At 37.4% G+C, this 19,250-nt stretch overlaps 5 protein-coding genes across 5 annotated transcripts; 1 reads left to right on the top strand and 4 right to left on the bottom strand.

The window, feature by feature from the left end:
- Positions 1-504: 504 nt before the first annotated feature.
- Positions 505-873, top strand: GCK72_007693 (uncharacterized protein; the record flags this gene model as incomplete). The annotated part of the gene is made up of 2 exons (XM_053726377.1): positions 505-636; positions 688-873. The coding sequence occupies 2 exons, from the start codon at positions 505-507 to the stop codon at positions 871-873; spliced, it is 318 nt and encodes a 105-aa protein (XP_053590571.1).
- A 2,144-nt stretch (positions 874-3,017) lies between these two features.
- On the bottom strand, positions 3,018-3,365 carry GCK72_007692 (uncharacterized protein; the record flags this gene model as incomplete). Its single annotated transcript, XM_053726376.1, has 1 exon — positions 3,018-3,365. The coding sequence occupies one exon, from the start codon at positions 3,363-3,365 to the stop codon at positions 3,018-3,020; it is 348 nt and encodes a 115-aa protein (XP_053590570.1).
- A 2,465-nt stretch (positions 3,366-5,830) lies between these two features.
- Positions 5,831-6,264, bottom strand: GCK72_007691 (uncharacterized protein; the record flags this gene model as incomplete). Its single annotated transcript, XM_003107199.2, has 2 exons — positions 5,831-6,132; positions 6,183-6,264. The coding sequence occupies 2 exons, from the start codon at positions 6,262-6,264 to the stop codon at positions 5,831-5,833; spliced, it is 384 nt and encodes a 127-aa protein (XP_003107247.2).
- An 863-nt stretch (positions 6,265-7,127) lies between these two features.
- GCK72_007690 (uncharacterized protein) lies at positions 7,128-9,547 on the bottom strand (the record flags this gene model as incomplete). The annotated part of the gene is made up of 8 exons (XM_003107269.2): positions 7,128-7,443; positions 7,491-7,652; positions 7,953-8,097; positions 8,146-8,495; positions 8,910-9,066; positions 9,121-9,204; positions 9,341-9,430; positions 9,484-9,547. 8 exons carry the CDS (start codon positions 9,545-9,547, stop codon positions 7,128-7,130), a joined length of 1,368 nt encoding a protein of 455 aa, XP_003107317.2.
- Positions 9,548-10,233: 686 nt separating this feature from the next.
- Positions 10,234-11,433, bottom strand: GCK72_007689 (uncharacterized protein; the record flags this gene model as incomplete). Its single annotated transcript, XM_053726375.1, has 3 exons — positions 10,234-10,372; positions 10,420-11,175; positions 11,372-11,433. 3 exons carry the CDS (start codon positions 11,431-11,433, stop codon positions 10,234-10,236), a joined length of 957 nt encoding a protein of 318 aa, XP_053590569.1.
- Between the last annotated feature and the right edge of the window lie 7,817 nt (positions 11,434-19,250).

Genomic DNA, 19,250 nt, shown 5'->3' with positions numbered 1-19,250 from the left:
TTAGTTTCAATTTTTCAATCTTGCTAAAACTACAAAAAATCCAAGCTTTGAAGAGATGGTTAAAGCATTCATTGAATGGTGCCCTGATTATTTGAAGTTCGCAAAGACAGAAATTCGCGACGCTGGATTTCTTTTTTCCAACGATTACAAACCATGGTATCACAATTTACACCAAGAAGACAAGGATATTGTAATGAAAGTTCAACGAGTGTCGGATTTTGCATAAAATCCGATCCAAATCCACTAAAATTATTAAAAATCGAGTTTTCAACCTCAAAACTTGACCCAATCGGGTTTTTAATGCTACATTTGAATTCAGCTCATCAAGACGCTTCGAATGACTATACTATCGACCCAATTCGCTTTACGTAGAGTCTCACCACGAAACCGCCCGGGTTACTGTAGTTTAAAGGCGCATAACAGTTGAAAAATTCAAATTGATTGGATTCTGGTCATGATTATAGTCATTCAACGCGTCTTGGTGCTCTGATTCTGAATACAGCAATGAAAGTTTTATCAGACAACATTGAAAATGTTTCAGTCTTCAAATCCAAAGAATACGCAAGTGGCAAGAAGGAATACGTTGGTTACTACGCGTGTTGTGAGGCTTTTGACTTTTGTTCTTTCTATAAACAGGTATATTGAAACAAAGTGGTTCTCTTGAATTTTGACTATAAATATTTTCAGCTCTGGTTTCTGATGGTTTGTGGTGGTTGTGCACTTCTCCTGTTCTGTATCCTCATTGGAGTGGCCTTCTTCTTGATTTGTCGCAAACGGAAACGTGGAAGTCGTGGAGTCAGTGAAAAGAAGGAAGATGTCATGAGTAAAGACTTCCGACTTCCGGGCATTTTTCACTTCCGACTTCCGTTTTGAAAATTTTACTTCCGATTTCCGTCATTCCATATCGGTGGAATTTAGGAAAAGTAAATTTCGCAGAAATACAAGGAAAAATTGTCTGAAAAGACAGAAAATAGGCTTTTCTTCAGCTAAAGACTAATTTCCACTAAATTTCGCGAATTTATGACTTTTTCTTTTGGAGTTTAAATCTTTGCGAAAAAAAATCTACTTCCACCTTCCGACTTCCGACTTCCCACTTCCGGGAATTTTTTCACTTCCGACTTCCGCTTTCAAAATTTCACTTCCGACTTCCGACTTCCGACTTCCGTTTTAGAAAAAAATCACTTCCACGCAACTTTGCTTGATAGGTTTTGACTGGCATTTGTTAATTTCCTCTCCAGAGCTGTGCTCAAATAAAATTTTTGAAAAAAAAAGACGGAAGTTGGGTCCTAAAAGCGAATATCGGTAGTTAATAACAAATTTGAGGAAAATTTCTTCGTTGATTTCATACTAAATTTCATCAAAAACTGCCAGGCGGAATTCCCGTCAAAAATTCCACAATTTTCTGCACATTTTCCACGAAATTCGGAAGTAAGTTAACAAAAAAGAAAGTCAGAAGTGGAAAAAAGGAATTCCGCACAGATCTAATAGGAATACCCATATTTTTTGAATACATTTTGAATCATACCCCAAAACTCCCGAAATCCCTCTTTTAATATGTCCACAGATGCTAGATAAAAGTGATGAATCTCCATGTCATTTACAGATTTATAATTAATTAAAAATAATTAAAATTAATTGGTAAAGCAAAAGCAAACATCAGAACAGTTAAAACTGAGAAAACTGAAAATATATTAAAATACAGAAATGTTCCGTTATAATCAGGTACATAAAAGCAAGAAACCCCTATAACAACAATCATTTCAATAATAAAAATAAATTTCAAGAAACACTTTGAATACCTGTTATACACTATAACATTTTCCAAAAAGAACAACCATTTGAAATAAAAATGTTCTGACGCAAAGAGATTTCGCATCAGGAGACAAAAACTCTCGCAAGTCATTCGATACGACGGGTTAATTGGAGTCACTTCCAGTTTTATGTGCTCCGTTTTTTGGTTTTTGTACTTTTGAATGACTATTTCAGATGAACTGTCAATAGGTATAAAAGTACAGATCCCAGTTCCTTCGCGTATTCTGAAAAAAACAAATTTTTGAAAAGTTGAAGCAAATTTCTGAAAATCCACGATGACCAAACCGCCCGTCGCGTAACTCGTTTGAAACTCAATATTATGAACTGAAAAATATACAAAAATGTAGATCTCAGCGAGTACTATGTCACTGACCTACTACGGGTAGGATTGTCAATGTGCGGGCGGGGGACAAGTACCTGAAAACAGAAAAACGGCCAAAAAGCCATACTAGCCCGGTCAATGTAAATGTCAATGTACTTGGTTATTGTAGATTAGAAATATACGAAAATGTAGATCTTGGCGAGTTCTATGTCTGTGACCTACTAAGGGCCAGAGTTGCATGGAAGTGAAAATTTCTTATCCGGAAGTCGGAAGTGAATTTTTTTATCCGGAAGTCGGAAGTAAAATTCCTTATCCGGAAGTCGGAAGTGATTTTTCTTATCCGAAAGTCGGAAGTCGGAAGTCGAAATGATAAAAATGCCCGGAAGTAGGAAGTCGGAAGTCGGAATTCCATGCAACTCTGCTACGGGTCGGATGACCAATTGTTAATTTGGCACAGACTGGGAAAAAATGAAAAAAATGAGCTAAATTTGCAAGACCAAGTCATATTTTCGAGTGTTTTAATGTTAAATAAAGTTGAAAACTACTTTTAAGAACAAACACCGAAAAATAAACTTTTTTTAACTCAAAAAATTTAAAATTTTGACTTCCGGAAACAGGAATCCGGAATCCGGAACCGAATTGAAATTTTCCTTTTTCCTGAATGTGGAATCCGGAACCGGATTAAAATTTTTAAAGTTCGGAATTCGGAATCCGGGTCCGGAATTAAAAAAAAAACCCCGGAATCCGGAGTCTGGAATCCTGACAACTATGTCACAGACATAGAACTCGTCAAAATCTACATTTTGGTATATTTTTCAGCTCATAACATTGCCTTTCAAGCGAGTTACGTGGCGCCCGTGTTGACAGGTATGACGATGACAACTCACAATCCGTTGCTCTCTTTCAAAAAGCCAAGTGTTCCATCGGATAACCACCAAGCACTCCGTTCAGCTGGAAGACACATGTCCAAACTGTTTCCAATTTCTCGATTTGTCTTGACCCATTGCTGAACAAAGTTCCGTCCATCATTGTTTTCAGGTGCTCCTTCCAATACCACACTCTTGATTTCTGGCTCGGCAAGAATTCTCAAAATGAGTGGAAGTGCATCATCATTTATCTCGTGATCGATAATGATCAGTTTTCGAGATATCTCACAGTGTTCCACGAACCGCGGGCTCATTTGTAAGTTGACTCTGAGCTCTTTGAGTGGGAGGATTGAAGAGTCAATCATTGGAATCAGGAGATCTAGATCTAGATTTCCAGAATCCAAATTTTGTACCCTGATTCTTGAAATCTGCGGAATTAATATGTTTTCATCATTCTCCAGACGAAATACCATACTATTCGCACAGACTTTTCTCCCCATCAACCAATAATCATGTAACATTTTTAGTGCTACAGGAAAGTTGACAGGTAATCGCCTCGAAACTTGATTATTGAAAATCAGTCTGTCTTCTTGTAGTCTGTACGAAAATCCATTGATGATGATACCCCAATCGTGGAATTCCAGTGACTTCAGGCGCAGGGGAACGTGTCGATCAATCTTCTGGAGTGATGGGCATCGGGAAGTGGTGAGGAATCTGAATATAGGAAAATTATATCGACAAACGGTAAAGTGTATAAGATTCAGCATATTCTAGTATGACAACTTTAGATTTTAGCATATTTAGAGCATTTTAGCAACAGTGGCCTAGAGTGGAATTTCGAGATTTTCGGGTAATTTCAATAGATTTTTAACAATTTTAACATAAAAATCTGGTTTTTTGACAATTTTTAAGTCTAGGAACATGCTCTCTGAGCTTTTTTGGAAAATTTGTGCATTTTGTCGTGAGGTATGGTGCATCTACAGTATCCTAGCGTAGAATTTTCAGATTTTGAGCTTGTTTTGACAGATTTGAAATGATTTTAACGTGGAAATCTGGTTTTCTGACGGTGTTTTTGGTCTAGAAACATGTTTTCTGGGTTTTTTTTTGGAAAATTTGTGCATTTTGTCGTGAGGTATGGTGCATCTACAGTGGTCTAGGGTGGAAATGAGAGATTTCAACCTATTCCTGAATGGGTTAGGGCGGTTTTCATATCAAAATCGAGATTTTTGACATTTTCTAAGTATAAAAATGTGTTTCTCTAAGTTTTCGGCAAAACTGTGCTTTTTGTCGTCAGGTATGGTGCATCTACAAGAGTCTAGAGTGGAATTTTGAGTTTTTTGGCTTATTTTGATAGGCTTTCAACAGTTTTAACATAAAAACCTTATTTTCTGACAATTTTTGGGGCTAGAAACAGGTTTTTGAGAAATTGTGCATTTTGTCGTGAGATATGGTGCATCTACAGTAGCCTAAAGTAACATTTTGCGATTGTCGTTAATTTTTGTTTAATTTGAGTCAATTTAATCATCACTTTTCTGTAATTTAGTTAAAAAACTGCTATAATCGGTAATTTGTTTTGTGTTTTTGAATTCGTAAAAAAATCAACTCGTCTTACCTTTTTTCAGCTTCTATGAACTCAATTACAGATTTTTTGCTCAAGAGAGTCAATCCTGCAGACATGATGATAGAGAATAAAGAGAACGATTGTGAAGGGAAATAAAAAAAAGGTGGCAGGTTGTCTTATCTCGTTCCCACAGTACACTCTTCCCACAGTAATATTTGTCATCTTTGACAAAGAAAAGGGCGTGACAAATCCATTAGCTGTCTGTAGATGACATTGAGATTTATCACTTTTATCTAAGATCGGTTGACACTCTCATTGTTTGTCAATGTTAATTGTCACTGTCCAATCGGGAACAGGTCTCGGTACACAGGAATACACACCAATTAACTACTTCATTATAGAGGGATTTTGGGAATTTGGGAATGTATTTCGAAATGTGTAGAAAAATATGGACAAACCAGAGCTGTGCGGAATTTCTTCCTTCGACTTCCGACTTCCGATTTCCGTTCTGAAAATTTTACTTTTAACTTCCCTTTTCAAAAATTTTACTTCCGCCACTTCCACCTTCCGACTTCCGTTTTGAAAATTTAACTTCCGACTTCCGGCTTCAAAAATTTTTGAATTTTCGATGGAAATTTCGCCTGTTGGTTTTTGATACAATTTTGTATGAAAACAATGTCAAAATTTGTGTTTAGTGATGACTAGAAAACATTTTGTTAACTTCCGACTTCCGTTTTCAAATCCAAACTTCCGACATCCGACTTCCGTTTTGGCAATTTGAGTTCCGTACAGTTTTCGGACACACCTATGATCAAACTCAAAAATCCCGGATAAACTCCTCAAGCCGCGAATTTTCAGCTCGAAAATGATCAAGGTGAGTGCTGGCCGAACTTTTGGTTTTTATATTTCTAGGCTACGCCATTTCGCATTTATTGGATCGCACTAGCCAGTCGTCTGAAAACTTTTGATAACATTTTATGAAAATGGAAATGAAAACCGATGAGGCAGAGTTGTGCGGAAGTTATTCTTCTAAAACGGAAGTCGGAAGTAAAATTTTCAAAAAATGTCATTTTTGACCATTTTTCCATGTATTTCTGTGAAATGTATTCTTCCTAAATTTCGCAGTTGTGGAATGACGGAAGTCGGAAGTCGGAAGTGAAAAAAACGTTTCACTTTTCTATGGGAAAGATTGTTCAAATCAAAAACACTTTATTTTAATTTCAAAAGTCTAAACAAGTAAAGTTATCTTCTTTTTCACTATCATCTCTATCAATCCGATTCACACGACGATTCTGAAGAATCCTCCTCCGACAAATCCTCCGCCAATTCCTTCTCCTTCGGCTCTTCCACCGTGTATCTGTCACCATCTGCACCTCCAGAATTGCGTTTCCGAATACAACAACAATATACACATCCGCCGATCGAGATGAGGATCAGAAGAAGGATGACACCTCCGATGGTGAGCCAAAACCAAGTTTGCGCCCAGATTTTACAATAATTGTCGAGTTCACAGCAAAAATTGTGGTAGGTTTTGTCATTTTCAGTTTTCTCGGGGTGGCCTCGAGAGACGTCTGGAAAAAAGTGGTGAGTGGATTTTAAAATGAATAAAAATTAAACTCACAATCACGACACGTCTTGTCTTTTCCTTTCGTCAACAATTCATGAGCAAAATCTGACACAAGTGGATTCCTCGTCGTTGGCATTTTCGATGATAGTGTTGAAGATTGGAAATTCTGGTGTGTATGAATCAATCGATAACTGATTGTTCTGTTGGTATGCAACGCCTTATATAAGATGTCCTAGGTGTCCCCGTACTAGTAACCGAAGGGTTAGGGCACCCCAGCCTCTGCACCAGAAACCTTTTCAGCTAGGGCAATTAATGTTTTTTACAAGTTTTTTCTAACGTCTAACATGTTATTAAAAAGTTTTCTGACTAGGGAAGGTCATTGAGTCGTGAGGCGTGACTTATATCATTGGAAAGCTGAGAAAACGCTGATTTCAAATATATATTCAGTTTTTTGCCCTGGAGACCTGGTATTCGAGAAAAATCAGGTCAAAGTTTGGGCCCAACAAGAATCAGGACGCAAATTAGCCACGCTAGCGAATTACTGTATAGGTAAAGTTACATCAGAAGATTGCTATATTTCCAGGATGTCTGAAACGACCATGTCTCGGCTGGTTTGGCTTCATTTCAATTTTCAGCTAAATTTCCAAATTCAGCTTGCCAAGACGCTCCGAATGAGTATAATTAGGACTGGTTTGAGTCCCACGACAGAAACTACAGTACGTTTAAACTTTAACCTTGTGTTTTCTGAATACCAGGCCTCAAGGGCAAAAACAGAATATATATTTGGAATCAGCATTTTCCCAGCTTTCTAATTATATAGGTCACGCCGATGGCTCCATGACCTTCCCTTGTGAGTTTTGACTACTGCGTATCCCTAAATCCCATGAAAAGTCGCAATAAATTAATTTTTTTTTTCTAATTATCTTGAGAGCAATAATATAAATTAAGAAAGAATAAATTCAATTAAAACATGCAAAAATTCCGTAACAATTCAATCTTTTAAAGTGCCATTCGACTAGTCTCAAGTTGTTCTCTTATAATCCCAGAATACCATACTTCTGGATCCAATTCCGGGTACTTTGAATAGTCCATTTTTTCGAAATGAGGTACCGACCATTCAAATTGATCTAACTCTATATTTCCTTTGTTGAGAACTTCTTCCGGATCGTTAAAATTTAGAGAATCGTCATTTCTCTGAGAACCCTGCTCGATCATCTCTGTATTCGCTACCATTGTGTTGCTAACATCTACAAATTGATCCGATGGTTTCCACTCTTGACCAACTTCCAGATATTCCAGATTTGTTCCCAGAAATCTAAAACGTCCATATTGTTTTAAACAACTTTCAACAATCCTAAGTACCTCTCGTCCAGTATCGGAATACTACCGTCAACGTCAGTCATTTCATGAGTTCCGTTCTCCCTCGTCCGAGAAGACTCGTAGATATTCTTCACTGCATCATTCAATTGTTCACCCATGAAATAATGCTGTTTCCGTAAGTGTTGTCGAATACCAGCTTTGTGTCTAAATTATAAGGTTATTGAATTTCAAACGGGAGCCTTCTCGAAAAGTGAATTACACACAGGATCATACGAATTCAAATCATTTTCCCGCGAAACCGGCAGTCTAGTGAAGCGCGTTTGCACACGACTTGGCAGGCTGAGTCGCCGCTCAGCCAAATCGCACGCTTATAACGTGGACAGTCGATAGGGAGTTAAATGTTTCGAATAAAGATCTCCTTTTTCCCATTTTTCTTGCTTCTTTTCGGTTAAACCTCTTGCTTCATATGGACTTTCTATGACCCTGTGTAACATAACTACTTACTTGACAAATATTCCACATATCGAGCATCTGAACATATTATCTTGATGAGTCAGCTCATGTGAACGTAGATGGGGCTTCTGTTTGAACGTCTGGCCGCAAGTTCCACATTCGAATGGCCGCTCCGCAAAGTGATGTCGTTTCCGTTCTCAAAGAAAAATATGGAAACATTATACTGGGAAAGTCATGTAATTACCAAAAGGTCGCACAAATTGTTTGTGGCAGGTGACACTCTTTCTTGTATGGATAGTTGGAAGACGCTTCGAGTTGCAGTTGTGACGTGGCACTTCCGAAAACTGATATGTCCATTTATTGTCGATTCGTTCTCTCATACGGTTACTAGTATCCACTCGACCATTCCACCGCTCAGAAGATTCATACTCATATCTTTGTGCTGATTGATTACTGCCCATAACAGCTGTCTGAGAAGTTGTTCCATGACCATCTCTCGATACATTCCTAGTAGATCGTCTCACTTCGTACTCCAAATGATCTCCGTCTAGATTATGTTGTCGTTGAATGTGGCGTCGTAGTGTGGTTTTCCTTCTGAAACAATATTAAAGATGAAGACTGTGGGGGACCACTTTCAAAAAGCTGCAAAATACACCAAAATGTAGATCTCGCCGAGTTCTATGTAACTGACCTACTACAGGCCAGATAATGTGCCGCGGACCGGGGAAAGGCGACAAAGAACGCAAATATTATTCAAAAGCCATTCTAGGCCGGCCGGCGGCACATTAGCCCAAACTACAGTGACCAAGATCCACTGACATTTACATTGTCATTCACACTGCCCAGACTGGAACGCCTTTTTTTCCATTTTCGGCCTTCTTGGCAAGTTTTTCCCGGCCCTAAAAAGCCATGCGGTTCGTATTAGGTCAGTGACATAGAAATCGGCGAGATCTACATTTTGGTATATTTTTCATATTGAGTTTTAAGCGAATTACGCATTATTCTTACCCAGTGAATATCCCACAAATCGAGCACTGTATGCTTTTTCTGTTTAGATGAGTAGACCCATGAGCACGTAAATTGGACTTGTCATTGAACTCCCGACCGCAAATCTCACACTCGAAAGGCGTCTCTCCTGTGTGGATAACTGTATGTCGTTTCAAGTCTGAAAAAGACATAACTTAATTAATTGAAAGTGTTTTCAAAAATATGTACTTACCGGAAGAATTCTTGAATTTTTTGAAGCAAATGTCACACTCGAATGGCATCTCTCCGGTGTGAATGACTGAATGCCGGTGCAAGTCTGCAAGAACAATCATTATTAGCACGGCATGCTTTTTACTACCGCGCTCTACCGGAACCAATGAAGCGAAATTGAGAGACAAGGACATTTCGGTGGAGCGCAGTTGTGAGACGCGTGCCGTGCTAATAACACTTACAGTAAGAGGTTGAAAACTCTTTGTGACAGAATTCGCATTCGAATGGCCTCTGTCTCTCATCAGTGTGAACAAGTTCATGTCGTTTCAGATCTGAAAAAATGCAAACATTAGAAAAAAATGCTATGACAAAACATATGACTTACCACAAAGGCGCGGGAATGCTTTGAGACAAATTTCACACTTGTAGGTTTTTGTTGAGCTGTTCATTTTGGGAAAGGAGATGGAGGAAGGCAAAAAAGAAAATTTAAAAGAAAATCGAAAGATCAATAGCGCGCTCTAGTAGATCATAGATTCTCAAACTACCGAAGATTTTGATCTACTATCATCAACTAGTAGTTTTCCACGAAATTATATTATAGGTCTAATTATTTCAATAATACATTTTATTCTGTGAGTCTATTTTTTTCGCGATGTTAATTGATAAAAAGCACGAAAATGTATTGGAAAGGGTGGGAAAACGAATAATTAAGGAAACATCTTGTCCGAGAGGAGTACGCGGTAGCGCGGGAAAACTCTTCCATTAAGGCTCCTTTTGAGTCAGGAGAGCGGGAATTGAAGCGATTTTTTAACATCTGCGTAAGTAATAAGCATTTCTTAAAATTGTCTGAAGTATCGGAATCAGAAATTGAACAAATATTTTTTCTCCGTTTATTTTTCTAAAACGTTTGTTTTATTATTTTGGACAAACTCTACCGAGACGAGCCGCACCGAAATTTCGCGAGTTTCGTCTCGCGAGGCGACACTCTAGTGATGTGTGATGTTCAAAACATCCATCACTTTCAAATGTTTCGAATTTTTCATGACCACCCTATGATAGGTGGTGACATTTTTAATATAAGAGGGAATCAATTTATTCATTGAAATTCAGTCATCAAAATACCAACAAAAAAAAATCAGACAATAGTTGCATAACCGTGTGGGTAAACCTCAAAATGGACAATGTTTCTTTCCGGGTTCAACTGCTCGATATAAATGTTGATCTCTAAATTGTTTTCCATTGGGACATTGATGCATTCCATATCCTGGTTCGACCTGAAATTGTGGAAATTTGAAACTGATTGAAAAATATACTAACTCACATTTTGTTTTTAATGATTGCTTTCCTGCCTACTAACTCATCTTCTACGGGAAAACGCATGCTTTCCAACCCGAATCCGCCTGTAGTTTCCATCGCAAGATGTGTACCGACTGCACAGTTCCCTTCCTTCCAGAAAATAATCAAATGCATCATTTGCCACCGAAAGCAAGCCACATTTTTCAAGTATGCATTTCTGTGAATTGGAACCAACTGACGGTTGAACTCTGTTTGTTCCATAATGATAAGTTTTTGAGCATTTTGAATAAATGGGTGATGGATAATTGATTCATCAATTGTGATTTCGATTGACTCCACAGGAAAACTATCATCAGATATAATTTGTTCCAATTGGTCGATGGAATCATAAGTTCTAAGCCGCGGACATTTCAAATTGTTCACTCTGAGTCTCGTCGGAAATGAGGGTACACCATAACCCAAGATGGATAAAGTGTCAATTACAAAGTTGCCATCTTTCAGAAATTTACGATACATGTATTGAGTAGCTGTCGCTAAGTTTTTGGTTGGAAACACTCGCTCAACTACTTCACCGTCTCTAGACAAACGGATAAAATGTTTTCCGACTAGCTGATGATTATTGTCTTTTGGTACAGCATGTGCAGAGTTTGCATGGCTATGAAGTGTATAGGTTGTACCGTTGATTACGATATTTGTGATGCCCAATTGAATGTGATCTATTGTCACTGGTAAATGCTTTAGGATTTGTGAAATTGCTGGGCACTTGTGACAGAGATTGAATCTAAAATTGTTGAAAATGAGAACGGGATATCTGAAGATTATTAGCTTGGCACAGCTCTTACAACTGCGCTCTACCGAAATCCTTTTGAAAATTTCTCTTTTTCTCTGAGTCTTTCAATTTTGCACATAATTTTCTTTGGTTTCGCTAGAGCGCAGTTGTAAAAAAGTATACCGGGCTAATATCTGATACGGCTTACCTGGTATTCGGATCCATATACGGAAGGATAATTTTCAGGGAGAGATATGTCATAGACACCATTTAGAAGCGGGGGGAATGGTTCACAGGAATGGAAAAACAGAATGAGAGAAGAGACGTCTGGAGACTACTGAATGAGACAATCTTATCTGATCGCCCGTCATCTATTGTTCTCCTTAATTGCTCTCATTATTGTTGTCTGGGATTAGCATTTAACACCCTCAACAAACAACCTCAGCCAACAGATGGTGAAATACTAATCTTGGTCTAATTGACTGCAAACAGAACCAATGTTAATATCTTCTGTGTTGTATAACTAAAGAATGAATTATTGTGATTCATATGTCCCTATCAAAACTACACAGGGGTGCGAGAACTAAGGTCCGCACAGGGTCACAGAATGTCCATATGAAGCAACTGCGCTCCAAAAAAATTAGCGCGAAATTCAAAAAAAAAATATCCAAAAATTTTTTTTGTGTATTATTAAATTTGTATTTTTCTCTATTTTAATGAATTCGATAGTTGTTGTGCGAAGTTTTCTCGAAAATAGCGAGAAAAATGGAATTCATTCGAAAAATTTGACTCCCTATCGTTCGTCTTACTGTGTCCACGTTATAAGTCCCGCATGCGGGTCGCATTTTGCTGATCGGCGACTCGCTTGGCAGTCGATTATAATCTGCCAAGTCATGTGCATACGCGCTTCACTGAGCTTCCGGTTTCGCGGGAAAATTATTTGAATTCATATGGACAAAATTTGACCCTGTGGGTCCGCAACGAAAAGTTTTGAATTTACCGCTCCGGTTGCGTTGCGTGCGCGTCGCGTTTTTCATTAAAAGATACGACAACCACACTTTAAACTTGAATTTGGCACTCAACCAAGTCTGTTTTTGTCATCATGCCAACCGCTGTGCGACGAAGCACATCCCTGTGAAACTATTATGAATTCATTTTTATCTGTGCATGGGAAGACCGCGCCGCACTCGCGCGGCGGCCACGCCCACTCCCATTTTAACGCTGCGTTCCATTTTTGAACACTGTCGCAAAAAATGGGCGTGGCCGCCGCGCGAGTGCGGCGCGGTCTTCCCATGCACAGATAAAAATGAATTCATAATATAAACTTTTAGTGTTTAAAAAACAATCTATTATTGGATAAATCAAATGATAAAAAAACAACAATGAAAAGGAATGACACTAACAAAATAATAAAAAAGTTTGTGAAATCGAACAAAAATCAATAGTAAATTAGAAGTTAACAAAGTGTGAAAAAATGATAACAGTAGGAAAAACAACAGATCATGAAATTAATTCAATAATTCATCGAGAATCATCGCTTTCGCGTGATCTGACAGCTTTTCATATTCTGAAGATTGCTTCAATTTCTTTCCGTCTTCGATGTTCCCGATTTGCCCAACGACCTTTTTCAAAAGCTTTTCCATTTTATACTGGTCAGCCAACAAAATAATTTTCTCGTGTGGAATCGCAGAGTGACGGCTGAGGTGATGCTCGGCATGACAAAAAACTTCCGGTATCAAAAACCGATCGGCCAATTCCAGTAGTTTTTCGATGGTTTTATCTGGAATATTTTGTTTTCAATTTCAGATCTTTAAAACAGGACAAACCAGTCGGAAAGACACTAGCTGGGTAAATAACACTGAGAAGAAGTGCGAAATCTTCGAAAGAAACATCTTCAATTGGAATTTCATCCATTTGTCCTTCCTTGTAATTCGATGAGAATAGAGCAGTGAAGTAATCAGAATGGAATGAGAGGAACTGAAAAACCACTTGATTTTTGCATTTACTGAAAATGTAAATATTCCTACCGCTTTATTGACATGAAGTTTCTTTCCATCAACTAAAAGAACTGCATCGGTTTTTTCAGATGGAAGAAACATTTCTTCGAGAGAAAATTCGTCTTCTGGAGCATACACTGGGACTAAACAATAATCGAATGTAACGATAGGCGTATGGTATGCATCGGAATTCACGAAAACTTTCTCAATAACTTGATTCCGTCTGCTCAGCTTGACATCGAATCGAATTTTTTTCTCGATAAATGGTCGTTTGACTTGGATATGTCCCACGAAACCATCTATATCTTCATCACACTCCTTCCAGTCGAAGTGCCACGAATATTTGATTGATTTTTTGTTATCAATAACTTTTCCTTTCCAAATGCTGAAATTTTTTCTTTTATTTTTATAAAATTATTCTCATTCAAAATCTTTTCAAATTGTTTTTCTAAATGAAACTCTTTGTCTCATGAGTTGTTTTCAATTTCATTAGTTTCAGATATACAATGTTGCCCTAGTCTCACCATGTCAACCCGTCGATTGTTTTCGTTTCGATTGTATCCGTGTTAGCGGAAATCTGGAATTCTCCACTGCTGTATTCAAGTTTATCGGCAGACATCCTTTATGATGATGAGGAGCTTGAAATTCTGAAATTTGAAAAGTTCTGATCTATTAAGCGTTTGAAGGTTTATCGGGTTTTATTACAAACTTAAAATCGCTGAAATTTTGGAGCACTGTCAATGTTCGCTGGGGAGTTAAAAAAAACAAATCGATATTTCTTGATAACTGAAAGCAAAATAGAAAGCTGGATAATTTTTGCATCATGATGAAATAGATATGTCTTGAATGAAACAAATTGAATAAATTTTTTCGCTTGTGAAAGTGAGTTTGATGAAGAAAACATTTCAGCAACAACAGAAAACAGTAAAAAAGGTGGTAAAATTCAATAAAATTTGACAAAATTTAAAAAACGGTAACAGTAGAGAGCGAAAGGACAAAAACATTCAATTAGGTAGATATATTATCGAGAATCATCGCTTTTGTGTCATTCGATAATTGGTTGTACTCCGCAGACAGCTTCAACTTCTTTACATCCTCAATGTTCCAGATTTGTCCGATTGACTTTTCCAGAAGTCTCTTCATTTTATATCTGTCCGCCAGCAAAATAATTTTTTCGTGTTGAATTTCAGACATGTGGAGAAGAAAATATTCGGCATGACGAATCACTGATGGAATCAGAAACCTATCGGCCAATTCCAGTAGTTTTTCGACGGTTTTATCTGAAATAGTTTTTTATCGATTTCAGATATCTAAAAAAAACCAGGACAAACCAGTTGGAAAGACACTATCTGGATAAATAGTACTGAGAAGAAGTCCGAAATCTTCGAAAGAAACATCTTCAATTGGAATTTCATCCATTTGTCCTTCCTTGTAATTCGATGAGAATAGAGCAGTGAAGTAATCAGAATGGAATGAGAGAAACTGAAAATTGAATTGATTTTTGCGTTAACTAAAAGTCTGAGGATTCCTACCGCTTTATTGACATGAAGTTTCTTTCCATCAACTAAAAGAACTGCATCGGTTTTCTCGGATGGAAGAAACATCTCTTCGAGGCAAATTTGTTCCTTCAAGCCATAGGAAGAAACAAAGCAAAAGTCAAATGCAACGAAGGGACCAGGAGATGGATTTGTGTTAACAACCACTTTGTCAATAATTTGATTTTGCTTCGTCAATTTGACATCGAACCGAGTCGTTTCCACTGGTGAAAGTAAGGGTCTTCTCACTTGAATATGGCCACTAAAACTCTCAACATCTTCAAGTATTCCATTCCAATTGAACTGCCAAGAGTATTTAATTGACTGGTTATTATCAATAACTTTTCCTTTCCAAATGCTGAAATTCTTTGTCTTTTTTTTAAAAATTATTTTCATTTAAATATTTCTTAAAAATTAAATTCCTACGGTAACCTCTTTATCAAGAGTTGTTCTCAACGTTATTAGTTTCAGACACTATATTTTGCCCTAGCCTTACCATGTCAATCCATTGATTGTCGTCGTTTCGATTGTGTCCGTATAAGCGGAAATTCTGAATTGTTCGCTGCTGTATTCAATTTTATCGACAGAAATTCTTTATAATGATGGGGAGCTGGAAATTCTGGAACTGAAAAAGTTATTAGCTGTGAAGCGTTTGAAACTTGATTGGGGTTTTATAATGGGGATATTTACGGAAAAAGACAATTTCCAGCGATTCATTTGCCTGAAAAAACGGCGAAAAGCAGAAAAAAACCAGTCTTGTCTAAAATCGTGCCGGCCCGGGCCGGGCCGAAATTTTTCTTGATTTCAAAAAATGGGAACCCGTTTTTACCAAATCTTATTTAAAATTTTTCGGAAAATAAGAGTAAAAATGCTTAAATTATCATACATATTCACATTTTTCCAAAAATTTCCAAAAAAAAATCAAAAACTCAAAATGTTTCAAAAGAGCCGGGCCGAGATTTTTCCTGAGTTTGGCCCGGCCCGGCCCGTGACAAGTCTGAAAAAAACCAGTTTTTCCGGTAAATGAATCAAAAGAAAAACATTTTTTCCGGAATTGAACAGCCCGATTACAAACTGAAAATCAAACGGGTTCTGAAGAATAGTCGATAAATCTTGAATATGAAGAAATAGGTTTTTCTTGAATGAAACAAGTTCAATTAATTTCCTTTTGCTTTTGAAAGAGAGGTTTATAAAGAAAAGGCAAAAAAAGCAACACAATTTGACAAAATTTGAAAAACGGAAACAATAAAAAGCGAGAGGACAAAAACATTCAATTAGGTCAATAATTCATCGAGAATCATCGCTTTCGCGTCATTCGATAATTTGTCGTACTCCGCAGACAGCTTCAACTTCTTTCCATCTTCAATGCACCCGATATCACTGATTTTCCTTTTCAGAAGTTTTCTCATTTTATATTTATCCGCCAACGAAATCATTTTCTCGTGTTGAATTGCAGAGTTGCGGAGAAGATGATGTTCGGCATGACGAATCACTGATTTCATCAGAAACCGATCGGCCAATTCCAGAAGTTTTTCGACGGTTTTATCTGAAAATAATTGTATTCGATTTCAGATATTTAAAGAATAAACGAACCAGTCGGAAACACACTGTCTGGATAAATAGTACTGAGAAGAAGTCCGAAATCTTCGAATGAAACATCTTCAATTGGAATTTCATCCATTTGTCCTTCCTTGTATTTCGATGAGAATAGAGCAGTGAAGTAATCAGAATGGAATGAGAGGAACTGAACAATTAATTAATTTTTCTATTTACTAAAAATATGAATATTCCTACCGCTTTATTGACATGAAGTTTCTTTCCATCAACTAAAAGAACTGCATCGGTTTTCTCGGATGGAAGGAACATCTCATCGAGGCAAATTTGTTCCTTCAAGCCATAAGAAGGAACAAAGCAGAAGTCAAATGCAATGGCGGGAATAGAACATTGATTAGTGTTAACAACCACTTTGTCAATAATTTGATTTTGCTTCGTCAATTTGACATCGAATCGAGTCGTTTCAACTGGTGACAATCCTGTTCTTCTCACTTGAATATGGCCACTAAAACTCTCAGCATCTTCAAGTATTCCATTCCAATTGAACTGCCACGAGTATTTAATTGACTGGTTATTATCAATAACTTTTCCTTTCCAAATGCTGAAATTTGTTGTCATTTAAATTATTTTCAAATTTAATTCATAAATGAAATTAGGTAATTGTCTCAAGAGTTGTTTTTAATATTATTATTACCCATCCGCGGGTGGCTGACCACTCGCTCAAAGTTCGGCCCGGGGACGCGGAGTGGGTCTCGACGCGACTACCGTAGTATAAAACTTTTTTATGGCTAAAGTACGGTCAAGAGCCGCCGTAAATCGAAATTCCGCAACGAGACCCACTCCGCGACCCCGGGCCAAACTTTGAGCGAGTGGTCAGCCACCCGCGGATGGGTAATAGTTTCAGACGCTTTATTTTACACGAGATTTACCATGTCAATCCATTGATTGTCTTAGTTTCGATTGTATCCGTGTTAGCGGATACATTTAAATGTCCATTGTTGTATTTAATTTTATCGATAGACATTGTTTATGATGATGAGGAGCTTGAAATTCTGGAATTTAAAAAGTTAGGCCATATGAAACTTTTGAAACTTCATTGGGGTTTTTAATGGGCCTATTCTTGGCAAGCAAAAAACGGTTTTCGCTGCTTTTTTTCGATTCACGGAACCAGAAAATCAGCGAAAAACTCTTAATTTTTCGTTTTTCGCTGATTTCCCTTTTCTCGTGAATCGGAAAGAAGTAGCGAAAAACTCTTTTTCGCTGGCACATGCCTTTTCCGACACCGCAGGTCTCGAAGCGAACGGTAAAAACACCAGCGAAAAACGTTTAAAAATCAACGAAAAATTAAGAGTTTTTCGCTGATTTTCTGGTTCCGTGAATCGAAAAAAAAGCAGCGAAAAACGTTTTTTTCTTGCCAAGAATAGGACCAAAATACGGCTATTCATGTTCTGCAAAATCGTTTGTTCTTTCAATTCATTTGCTGGAAAACACGGCGAAAAATAGAAAAAAAAACAGTTTTTATCCGGTAAATGAATCGATGGAAAGACGTTTTTTCCGGAGGTGAATAGCCCCATTATAAACTGAAAATCAATCGGTTTCTGAAGGATAGTCACTCAATAATAGTGCTATTCACATCCGGAAAAAACAGTTTTTTTCCCCGTTTTTCCGGTAAATGAATCGAGGAAAAAACGTTTTCTTCTGGAGGTGAATAGCCCCATAAATCTTGAATATGAAGAAAAAGGTATTTCTTGAATGAAACATGTTCGATTAATTTTTTTTGCTTTTGAAAATGAGTTTTATAAAGACAAGAAAGTGAACTTGGAAAAAAGAAGAAAGTGAGCAAAGAAAAACTGTAAAAGGTGGTAAAGAGTGTGATAAATTGACAGACAAAGTAACAACGGTTGACAACATTTTTTAAAGAGGTAACAATAGAAAACGAGAGGACAAAAAAATTCAATTAATTCAATAATTCATCGAGAATCATCAATTTCGTGTCTTTTGATAATTGTTTAAACTCCGCGGTCTGCTTCAATTTCTTTACATCCTCAATGTTCCTGATTTCTCTGATTGACTTCTCCAGAAGTTTCTTCATTTTATATCTATCCGCCAACGAAATCATTTTCTCGTGTTGAATTGCAGAGTTGCGAAGAAGATGATGTTCGGCATGACGAATCACTGATGGAATCAAAAACCGATCGGCCAATTCCAGTAGTTTTTCGACAGTTTTATCTGAAATATTTTGTTTTCTATTCCAGATATTTGAAAAAAAGGAGCGAACCAGTCGGAAACACACTAGCTGGATAGATAGTACTAAGCAGAAGTCCGAAATCTTCGAATGAAACATCTTCAATTGGAATTTCATCCAATTGCCCTTCCTTGTATTTCGATGAGAATAGAGCAGTGAAGTAATCAGAATGGAATGAGAGAAACTGAAAAATGGCTTGTTCTTTTTGCATTTACTGAAAATGTGAATATTCCTACCGCTTTATTGACATGAAGTTTCTTTCCATCAACTAAAAGAACTGCATCGGTTTTTTCAGATGGAAGAAACATTTCTTCGAGAGAAAATTCGTCTTCTAAAGCATACACTGGTACTAAACAGTAATCGAATGCAACGTCAGGCGCAGGAAAAGAATTGACATTCACGATAACTTTCTCAATAATTTGATTCCGTCTCCGCAGCTCGACATCGAATCGGACATTTTCGGTGGCAGAAACAGTTGGTCGTTTGACTTGGATATGTCCCACGAAACCATCTATATCTTCATCACACTCCTTCCAGTCGAACTGCCACGAGTATTTGATTGACTGTCTATTATCAATAACCTTTCCTCTCCAAATGCTGAAATTTTTCTTCTATAAATTTCATTAGTTGCAGGCATTATATTTTGCCCTAGCCTCACCATGTCAATCTGTTGATTGTCTTCGTTTCGATTGTGTCCGTATTCGCGGAAATGGAGAATTTTTCACTGCTGTATTCAATTTTAGCGGCAGACATCCT

Source organism: Caenorhabditis remanei, chromosome II, assembly GCF_010183535.1.
Source record: "Caenorhabditis remanei strain PX506 chromosome II, whole genome shotgun sequence".
Classification (NCBI taxonomy): domain Eukaryota; kingdom Metazoa; phylum Nematoda; class Chromadorea; order Rhabditida; family Rhabditidae; genus Caenorhabditis; species Caenorhabditis remanei.
The sequence above is the reverse complement of the archived record's forward strand: the minus strand, read 5'-3'. Positions and strand labels throughout refer to the sequence as shown.